We start from the raw sequence: 11,446 nt of genomic DNA, 5'->3' as shown, positions 1-11,446 counted from the left end.
TGCCTCGGACTGTCGTCAACCGGTTTGTCAATGTCTCGCGCGTTTTTTTTTTAAACAATTCAAACTTATGCAGCGAATTTGTGTTTATTTCATATTTATTGATTGGCTTCTCGCCGTGTGGTTTCTTCTTTGGTTCTACTTGCAGAGGCCGCACAGCAAGCCGACATAGGGCGACATTGGGATTGGGAGCCACTTCACTTCCTCGGGATCCACTTGTCTTCGGGGCCCCGCCCACCGCCCCCCGCCCACAAATGCCCCAGCGCACCTTCAAACACCATAAATGCGTGCCAAAAGCAGCAAACTGGGAACTGATGCAAATTTGGTCAATGCCATCGATATCGATGCTAATGGCAATAAAACTCTATACATCTATCGCATTCGCTGTAAGATAAAATCGTCGGCTAATTCAGAGACAGCTTCCCCGAACTCCTCCGTTAATCTGTGACAAATTCAAGCGAAAAATATCAATATATTAAAAAGTAAACTAAATAAAATGCGCCCGAGTGCGCGGCAAAGCAAATACAATAACATCAAGTGGCGCATCGGTAAATGTGCAACAAGTGAATCGACACAAGAAAGAAAACAACAACTTTTTGACAACTTTACACTGCCTTACGGTTAATAATTAAAATATTAACTTACAAATTAATACGTAGTTGAATATACAAAAGTTATACAAACAGCAAAAACAATCAAAATTTATATATTTACACCAACGAAACCATTTACAAAAAATAAGTAAATAAGTTAACGACATTCAGCAACGTTGAGGATCGTCAACAAACAACGACAACAAAAATAAAAGCGAAAGGTGAGTATTGAATGTGGTCTGGAGACTTATCTTATTCCACAACTATTTAATGTTTTTCTAACATCTTACATTAGAATACATTTTAAAATAGTTAAAAAATTAAAATAGAAACCACTTTTAAATATTCATTTTGAAAACTACTTATTTTTACTTGCAATAAAAGAGAAAAAATTAAATAAATTCATAGACTGTTATGATCTGAGTTAAAAGATTGTATATTTTAATAATGGGACCTAAGAAAACTTTTTGTTTTCGTTGTTTTATTTTCACGACCATTTATTAATACACAATTAAAAATTGTTATTAATGTACATTTCATATTTGTTACATGCTTAATAATTAAGTAATTTTAAACATTTCGATTCTATAAAAAAGTACAGATAAAAGATGAATTAAAGTGATTTTTTAAAATTCGTTTGTAAATGTCTAACTAAACATATTAAATTTTAGAAATTACAATTATGTGTACTAGATTGCTTTTATGTATTTTAAATTAAATTAAAGTAGTTTACGGTATTATAAATTCAATGTCTTGACTTCCGAATCCAAATTCCAATAAGCATTGTCAAGTGTGCCTACTCAGAGGCGTTAAGGTCACCACTCGCAGGGAAAACTGGAAAGCTTTCAACTTTCGCGAAAAGAACCCCGGAGAGGTGGAGAGCTCTCGATCACCCGATGACTGGGAGTACGAGTTCTGGATACAGAGTGCCGAGTACCGCTTACCGCATACCGCTTACCGCTCACCGGTCAATCGGAGATCGGTGATCGGTGATCGTCGATAGGCCGCACCCAAATCGGGAATTCTCATTGCCAGCCACTCGCACTCGGGGAAACCAGGAAGTGACTGCGGGCTGCACAGTGTAGATTCTCGGCTAAGTACACATGCCAGCCGCTTTTCTATGCAATCTGGGCTGCCGATTGCCGCGCTAATCAGAGATTGCGTATACGCACTGTGGCTCTGTGTGATTATTCGCCAGGCAAGCCAACCAATATTTTGCATAAATGTTGAGCAGCTCGGGCCAAATGTCTAATTATAATTCAGCCCGCGGGGAACGGCGAACAGTAAACGGGCAAATGGCAAACTTGGCGCCAGCTGAAGTTGAAGCTGCGGCTGGAGGTTTTCCATTGGCTTTTCCTTTCGTGCTTCTCGATTTTGTTTTTGTTGCCAAGCTCTTTCGAGTTTTCTTTCGCTTTTTTCGCCTGAACTTGCAGTTTGGCTGGAAAGTGAAATAGTTGCAGCGGCTTGAATCGCTTGTATTGAATAATGAAAAACGAGTTTTCCGCCGCGCATGCGCATCATAATAGCAATAGCAACAGCAAAAGCAAAGGCAACAGCTTAGCTGTGGAAAACCCGAAGAGGCCGAAAGAAAAGTAGCGATAGGGAGAGAAAAAGAGAAATGATGATGACGCGGGTGCCAGGCAGCGCAATGTTGTAATGTCTGTGCTGCATGTCGCTGCTGTTGGACTGCGGCAATTGATGTTGCTGCTTTTGTTGCCGTTTCTATTGCTTATATTGCCGCAGTTTTTTTTGGTTTTTCGTGATGTTTCTTCTTCTAATAATGATCCCGCTACCCTTTTCTATATCACTGTTATAATTTTGTATCGTTGTTTGACTTATTGTTAAATTTTTGTAAGTTTATAATCATTAGATATGTCTTTCTTAGACTTCACTAACGGAAATTTTAACTGACAATCTATATTCTTTCATTAAAAATTACCATTATAGGACTTTAACTTGAATACTTTTTTCTAGCTGTGTGACTAGTAAATAAATTCTTTTCAAAGTAGCATTGTAACATTAATATAAATATTTTAAGAAAATCAAAATGGAGTGAAATTTTTGTTTTATGAAGTTTAATTGAAATTTAATGCTGAGAAAATCTGATGTTTTTTTATAAAACTAAAAGTATGAAACTTAAAAAAAATTTGTTTTTTGAATTTAATATTGCATTTTGAGAAGCATAATAATAGGTTAATATTATTTAGTTAGTAGTTAGTAGGGTCGATTATAATTTTAATAAAATCAGGTGACTTATTAGAAGAGTTAGGCTTTTACAGTGAGTTGTTCCTTACATGGAATTATTAAATTAAGTTTATCAGTTTTGTTTTTCTTATATACCCTCTGATATATAAGTTAAAGATGTTGTTTTCCTTAATCTGCTATTTTATAATATTTTTTTTTACCTAACGCTTGCACTTAAAGCTGCTTTAGTTGTTGTTGTTGCCTGTGAGTGCTTTCAAGTTTGCTGCAGTTTTATTTTTTCTATGCGCATTTTTCTCTTCGTATTCCGCCTCGTTTGCTTCGTAGTTCAATGTTAACGAACTTTTTGCGCTGTGAATGCATGTTGTTTTTGTTATTGTTGCAGATGTTGTTGCTATTGGTGTTGCAAATGCAGCTGATGTTGCTGTTGTTTTTGGACTTTCACTTGTAATGAATTTGGCGAGTGCAAAACTTGTTGCTGCTGCATTTTGTTGGTGTTGCGGTGTGCCTGCAGTTCAGTAACATGTTATGTAAAAAGCATTTTTCCAGCTTTGCTTCTATTTTCGTTTTTGTCTTTCTTTTTTTTGTATTTTTGCGCGCAGTTTTCAGTTTTAGTTTGCCACAAAATTTGTGCTGCACGTCTTTCTCCCTCTGTGGATGCAGCTTGCCCCGATCGCCGAGTTTTCTTTCCGCTCTTGCTTTTATGTTGTAATTCGCAATTTCTAATGTTATTGAACTTTAAACACAAACAAAAAAACAAAAAAGAAAAATAACGAAATAAAGGCAAAAGGCGAGCGGGGAGAAAAACTTTGATTCAGAGGAAAATTAGTTATAACCGGAAGCCACAAGGCAAAAATTGAAACAATGCAACGAGACGACTTTCTATATTTTCATCCTCTTCTTGCCTTTTGCTCTGGCGAACGCCTCTATATATTTTGCCCGCGGATCGGCTATGTATAAATGTAAATATTTTAATGGATGCCCAATGATGCGGCATTGTTGGGATGCAGATGCAAATTCAGATGGTCTGGAATTTCCCCAAGAAAGTATTCACGTTGCCAAAGCAATTAAAAAGCCTCGATTTTAGATAGGATGATAGGTGGAAAGGTGGGATGTTACAAGAAAATATATAATTATATATAATTAGTAAACTAATCTAAAATATTGTAGTATAATTGTATTTATTTATTCTATTAGTTAAATTTAAATTTAACATAGTTTTTTATATAATTATATTTATAAATTAATTGATTCGAAAACATATCACTACCCTTATTTAACCAATCACACATTTCTTCTCTTTCAGACTCCAAAACAAAGCCAAAATAATATTAAATTTAAAATTTTACATATACAACACGAGGGGAGTTTTAAATCTTTACAATTTTAAGTGCGTTGAAAGACGACCAACTTATACACATCGACAAGGAACGTTTTTTGTCTTTACTTTTTGTGCGATCTTACGTCCAGAAGCAAACAAGACTAAAGCCGACTCTATACAAATTTTAAAGAACCAAACCAAAACCGTCTCATACAAAGTGCCTACAACAAAATTTCCACGCAAATCTTATGAAAAACTTGTGAAACGAACAGAAGTCCAAATTTTATACCAAGTGTGATAGGTATACAAATAACCAATTGGAAGAGAGGAGTGTTTCGGCGGCGAAACAAGTAAACACTTTCCTGGTTTGAGACGCGAGGAGAACCCTGGACCTGGGTGGCATCAAGATTGATCAGAACTTTCGCGACTGGCAGGGGTATTCAGGAAACGGCTACACGCTGGCAGTTAACAGTATTTGCAGTGCAGGCTTTGCCCTATCAGCGATGCCATTTATCGACGATGCACTGCTCTGGTGTCCGGATAACGATGGTCGTCTTGTTGGTGGTCTAGACTTGGCAACATGCATAGCCGTAAGTATTTCACTGGTCCTGGGGATGAACACTTACTTTCCACACAATAGTGGACTATTTTATCCGGGAACTTAAAATTAATCCACATTATAACAAGAAAGGAAGCTACCTTCGGCCAGCCGAAGCTTATATACCCTTGTAGATAAAAGAATACTCACTCGGTGCAGTTCCAGGGATTCCAGATTCAGCGTTTCGATTTATTTCAATTTTGTTTTTAAGTAGTCAAGAATCAAAGAGTCAAAATCTGCCAAGTGGGCCACCCCTGTTCCGAAGGTCCGATTTTCATCGAACTTTTTTACTTTTCCGGTTTACAACGAAAATATAAGAACTTCATTTGAACGGTTTTGCGAAATTTTGAGTTTTACCGGAGTTATAGGGGTCAAAACATGGCATTTTTGTCACTTTTTCGAAAAAGTTGCAATCAGTCATTAATTCATAACTTCGGAACGGTTAGAGATATCTTTATGATGTTTTCACTAATCGCTCAAGAATTATTATGGCTTTCCATAAAAAAATGTAAAAAAAAATTAAAAATTTTTTTTCTTAAAAATAAATCAACATTTTTTTTTAGTTTTTATTTTTTTCAGTGTTCTTCACCAGCTATAGAATTTAAAACCATTTGAAAATGAAGTTTGATTCATTACGAAAAAGATCAAAAAAAAAAAAAGAGTGGCCCGGCCAAAGGTTTTTCGCAATATCGATTTGAAGAAGGGCGCACAGCGGTTTCCCATACAAAACGGCAAAAAGTCCCCCATTGACAGCTGACGCTACGCTCGCTACGGCATGTGTTGACCAGCCAATTTTCACGAGCAAGCCGTTTTTGTATGGGAAACCGCTGTGCGCCCTTCTTCAAATCGATATTGCGAAAAACCTTTGGCCGGGCCACTCTTTTTTTTTTTTTGATCTTTTTCGTAATGAATCAAACTTCATTTTCAAATGGTTTTAAACTCTATAGCTGGTGAAGAACACTGAAAAAAATAAAAACTAAAAAAAAATGTTGACTTATTTTTAAGAAAAAAAATTTTTAATTTTTTTTTACATTTTTTTATGGAAAGCCATAATAATTCTTGAGCGATTAGTGAAAACATCATTAACATATATCTCTAACCGTTCGGAAGTTATGAAAAAATGACTGAGAGCAACTTTTTCGAAAAAGTGACAAAAATGCCATGTTTTGACCCCTATAACTCCGGTAAAACTCAAAATTTCGCAAAACCGTTCAAATGAAGTTCTTATATTTTCGTTGTGAACCGGAAAAGTAAAAAAGTTCGATGAAAATCGGACCTTCGGAACAGGGGTGGCCCACTTGGCAGATTTTGACTCAAAACGCCTACTTCCTACAAAGTTACAATGAATTTTCTTATATTTGTTTGGGAGCCTTAAGATATAGTGGTCCGATCCGGCTCGCTACGACATATGTACTACCTGCAATAGAAAGAAGACCTTCGGGAAAGTTTCATCGCGATAGCTTTAAAACTGAGAGACTAGTTCGCATAGAAACGGACAGACGGACAGACGGACAGACGGACATGGCTAGATAGACTCGGCTATTGGTGCTGATCAAGAATATATATACTTTATGTGGTCGGAAACGTCTCCTTCACTGCGTTGCAAACATCTGACTAAAATTATAATACCCTCTACAAGGGTATAAAAATGAAACTTAGAGAGCTCGATGTAGAATAAAATTAAAACATTTACTTAATCCAAGGGGCTTATTGTACGTCTCATATCTAATTAATAAAAAATGGTTAATAAAAACAAGATGGGAAAAAAGTTAAAGTTCTTATTTAATAATTAAAATTTAGATTTTTATACTTTTTAAATACGTTAAATAAATAAAATGCTTTTCAAAATATATTAAATAAATAAAATATATGTAAAGCTCTTTCTTATAGAGATGGTTTTGTCAAAAACTCCATAAGCCGTAATGTTATTAAATAAAGAAATAAACCAAAAAATATTGACAAACATGAATAGCTGCTCCCTATGTGTTTATCCTACTTCAACTCCTTAAAATTTTCGTTCTTTTCTAATTCACATGTAAACACTAGTTATTATGTAAACTTGTATATTCCAGCCAAAAGTCGCTGAAATGTGCATTATTTCTCCCTGTAAATTACGTTTTCGCCTTCATTGTTCAATAAATAAATGATGATAAAATGATATTTTACAATCGAAGTTTGACAAAAAAAATATACAAAGATTGGCTTTAAAATATCTTTAAAAAATATTATTAAACATCGATGTAATGAAATCCTCAAATCCATTTCCTCCATTTATCATTTATTTACTTACTACTCCATTTGCAGGATGATTCTACGGTGACTGGAACGGAAAATCTGAACCCCTCGATTCAATCCGCTGGCAATCCGAACAATCCGCAGCAGACCGTCGAAAGCGTTGGATCCGTGGGATCCGCCGGAAACGAACTGAATGGAGCGGCGGCCCGCAACGTGAACGTGGTGGTGGAACCGCTCTGCTCCGGCGACTCCTCCGACGAGCTCTTCCGCAGCTTCTCCGAGAGCAACTTCGAGATCGAGAGCCTGCTGTCCGATTTGGCCACCGTCGAGGTGAAAGTCGAAAATGTACATCCGCCAAGAACAGAACAGAGAAGTTTAAGCACATATACATAAATGCATATACCCATATTGATTGCTTTAAAACATCCTTCCTACATATATGGATTTTTCATCATTGTTTTGTCTTCCCTCTCTGTTTTCTACTCTCGTCTCTCTCCCTCTCCGCTGTAACAACTCCTGCTCCTCCCGCCGCAATCAAATGTTTCCCAGGAGGAGAACAACAACAATGTCATCACCGACGATGACTTTGCCAGCGTGGCCGCCGCCGTGGTGGCCAACGATGATCTGTTAGCCAAAGAGAATGCCCAGCTGAGTGCCCAGGGATTGGTCGATTCGGTGGCCGCCAGTCTGGCCGGTGATTCCGGCGATGCCGGTGGTCAGCAGGCGCTCCTGGCCTTCGGCTCCTCCAATTCGGCGGCCATTGCCGCTGCAGCTGCCGCTCTCTGTGGTGATTTGATCAACAATAACAACAGCAACAACAACAATAGCAACCACGGTGGCGGAGGAGGGGGTGGAGGAGGAGGAGCTGGTTCCGGCGGCGGAGTAGCCGGCGACTGTGCCACCAAGCTGGAGTACGCCCTCATGGGCGGACAGCCGCTGGCGGAGGAGCCGCGATTCGTCACCAGCGCCGCCGCCAATCCCCTGCTCGTCGAGAAGCTCATGTCCAAGTGCCTGAACATCGAGAAACGACTGGACAAACTCAGCGGTGAGTCAAACGTTTTATTTTCTTTTTTAAAATCCAAATAACAGAAAGTAAAGGGGATCATATATTTCTAAAAAGTTTAAATTGATCATTTTCTAAAACTAAAATTCATAAAAACCTAGAAAATCGTATATTTATTATTTTATTAAAATTTAAGAGGATATTCTGGTTAAGCACATTGAAAATAGCTTAAAAGGGGGAATTTTTTGGAAATTCACTCAATTGGGCCTACCTAGCTTAATTTTGCGTAAATGTATTCTACTTGTAGAGGGTTTTAAAGTCCTTACTTTCTTAGTGGGGAAACAGTATAGGCTAGGATCTAGAAGAATCAGTACGGCCTAGAAGAATTTCAATTCGACTCTTGAAAATTGGGCCAAACATACGTTTTTTTTTAATTTAAATAATATTTTTTATTTTGCTTTTTTCGCTTTTCCATAAAGCTAAAAAGTTTCAACATTTTTCAAATTGTTTAATTAGAGCGCCATCTATTGTTCCTCTTTCGTAAAGATGGCATCTAATTTTTTTGTGGTCTGGTCTCTCTCTCTACTCTCTTTACCTTCACTTTTTACACTCGACATCTACATCATTTTACATGGATTTTATACTTACTTGTGCTCTGCTTAGTGGCGCCATCTAGAGAGAGACAATATGTATTTTACAGGTAGCTTACAAAATCTTACATTAATTCTGAAAATTCGACAAGTAATAATAAAATAGCTAAAAAGTAATACATTTGTAAAGTAAATTACTCGGTAATTAATAGATTTAAAATGTAATACAAATGTTTGTTGTTGTTTTCGAATGCTTCTCAAATTAAATGTAGTCTTACATCTTAGCCGAAACATATTTTCCGTGATTTAGCGTTATTTCAACGGTTAATTTTGCTTTTAAATTTTATGTTTTATGTAAAGGAATACATCCTCTTACTTACATGACTATTTTATCTATTAAAATCTATTAAAATGCTAGATTGACATCTCTTTATTTTACAGTTTTAGAAATATTGATAAAAGCTTAAAGCCAAGTCATTCAAAGTTTTGGAGGCATTGTGTATTGGCTAAAAAGCTTGGAAACCTTATCACAAAGAGCTGAATTTTCAAAAATATCTACATTTTATTTGTTTTTAAATATTTCTGAAAACCTTAAATACAAAAATGAACAAATTAAAAAAATTTGAATTTTGGAAGAAACATATACAGTAGACTAATAGGACACAACTTGCATTGCAGAAGGAAAGAAAACTTAAATAGTCTACAAAAAATACGATTATTTAAAAAAGTTTTAAAGGATTTAAGAACGATGTTTTAATCTTTGAAAATTCTAATTATGAAAATATGAATTTTACTAATTGAATTTCCCATCTGGCCGCCGAATAATTTGTATTAAAACCCCTACTTTCGGCGGCGAAACTGTCAGCCAAACAACTGCCAGAAATAAATAAAAAGGCCAGTAACTTGTTTATTAAATCCCGACAGGATGTCCTCCCCGCCAAGCACCGCCCAACGCGGCCCCCTCAGGACAGTCAACCGCCTAACGACCGAGCCACCGAGCCACCAAGCCACCGAGCCACTCAACCACTCAAAGTCTCAGACTGAAATATAAATGTCGACGCTCCTCGGGTTGTTGTCTCGTCGGTGGTACTGCCTAAAAAGTATGTGTGTAGGGGCGGGATGCCGCCCGCTGAGAGGTAGGGATTTCACAGGCTAGGGGCTGGGGATTTCTAGGAGGCAGACAAATAACCGTCTATTGACACGAAAGGCAGACGGAGCCCCCGGTTCTGGGAAGCGTCTGAATGCCAAACACACACACACACACAACCGCACTGAAAAACCACCCACAGTCCTTGGGCGCCTCCGCCCTTTTCTGCGGGTACCTACTTCCTTTTCTTGGCAAAAAAAAAAAGGAAAACCAAAAGGAAAATAAGAGAAGAAAAAACAAAACCCAGACAGAACCCAGCGAGGAGTCGGGCCTTGCCTTTCTCCTTTTTTCGCTGCTCGTTTTTGTTTTCAAAAGTTTCCGAATGGGGCGAAGCCAAGTCAGACAGTCGGGTCAATAAATTTTGCGTGTGGAAATTGTGCGCTCAAGGTCAAAAGGATATTTGCCTCGCTCCGTCTGTGTTAGTGTGGGTGGCGGTTGGGTCGTTTGTAGGAAATGTTCGCTGCTGTATATGCGTATGTATTTAGGCTGCCGTCTGCCTAAGTCTGCGCCTGTATTGGTGTTTTTGGGACGCAGACAAAATGGCTGCCCACACTCCTTCACCGTTCGTCGGCCATTTTGCTGTGCGTGTGCGTGTGCGTGTGAGAGGGCGGGTGTGTGCGTGCGGCAGACAAAGAGCCGACTGGTTGGGTGTGGGCTCTGGGTTTTTGGGTTCGAATCGGGCTTTCCGGCAACCTTGAACTTGAACAATTTGGTTGAAGTTCAGGCCGAAAAACGAGGCGCTATCATTTTGGGTGCTGCGCCCCACGGCCACCCACTTTTTAAGTGCACGGCGAGAAATATTTAAAGCTAGGAGTGCCACAAGGATATATATAGGGATTGAAATAAAACAGCAATGAACAATATTTTTTAGGTAAATTATTTGCTATATTTTTTAAAAATTATTTTATATTATTAGACAATATTTTGTAATTTTTTCGTATTACTATTTGAATTCAATTTTCAAATGTGGTAAGCAGGGAATAAATTCAAACTAAAAATTGCAACACAAGTCTGGTTTACTTCACATTTTACTTCTAAAGGATTTCCAATTCACCAAATTTCATTGCATACTTTTGAGGTTGAAGAGAATTTTCAAGAGACCAGAAATCACAACAAATTTTATCGTTAGTTTCTTATATTTTAAGATAGAAATTTGTGACCTATTAATAATATTTTTACAATATAATAATAGTATCAAATAATATATGTGAAATGTGAGCACAAAATGCCTTATTTTCGTCAAGTAATTCACAAATTTATTTTGAGGAACAGAAGGACGAGAAGGTCCTGTCGCTGCCTTTTTTGTGGATGCCACGGCTGGGTTCAAGCGCCGCACGGCCCAAGCATTGAACTCTCGATTTCAAGGATACACCACCACCGACTCGAACTCGGATTCTGATTCGGTTTGAGAATCAGAATCAGATATTCTGACTCGGATTGGAACTCGGATCCGCAACCCAGGCAGCAGGCAGTGGCAGTCATTGAAATGCTGCTCGAGCCGTTGACATTGCGAGCGGTCGTCAACGCTACCGACGCGTCGTAGACGGCTAAGATTGTTCACTTTGCAGCGAGTTCAGCGTTAGTCCAAGGTTCTTTTGCGGCGGCCACAGGCGCCCCCTGCCACTTGCCCCCCGAAAATGCCCACCGAACCCCATCCAAATCCCCTGCAGCCATCTCTTGGGCCTCTCTTCGACTTCAGACTTTGCGACTCGCTATTAATGTCAAGGGGTTCCACACGACCAAGCCGCACTTTTTGTTCT

At 38.1% G+C, this 11,446-nt stretch overlaps 1 protein-coding gene across 1 annotated transcript in view; it reads left to right on the top strand.

Moving 5' to 3' along the window:
- Positions 1-445: 445 nt before the first annotated feature.
- Positions 446-11,446, top strand: part of Eip74EF (Ecdysone-induced protein E74) — a 47,868-nt gene continuing 36,867 nt past the window's right edge. The window contains exons 1-4 of the mRNA XM_017148046.3: positions 446-811; positions 4,099-4,703; positions 7,016-7,291; positions 7,496-7,991. Of these exons, the coding sequence (XP_017003535.2) occupies positions 4,617-4,703; positions 7,016-7,291; positions 7,496-7,991 (859 nt within the window). The 5' untranslated portion in view covers positions 446-811; positions 4,099-4,616. The remainder of the gene's footprint in view (positions 812-4,098; positions 4,704-7,015; positions 7,292-7,495; positions 7,992-11,446) is intronic.

Source organism: Drosophila takahashii, chromosome 3L (assembly GCF_030179915.1).
Source record: "Drosophila takahashii strain IR98-3 E-12201 chromosome 3L, DtakHiC1v2, whole genome shotgun sequence".
Classification (NCBI taxonomy): Eukaryota; Metazoa; Arthropoda; class Insecta; order Diptera; family Drosophilidae; genus Drosophila; species Drosophila takahashii.
This window is presented reverse-complemented; position numbering and strand designations above follow the sequence as displayed.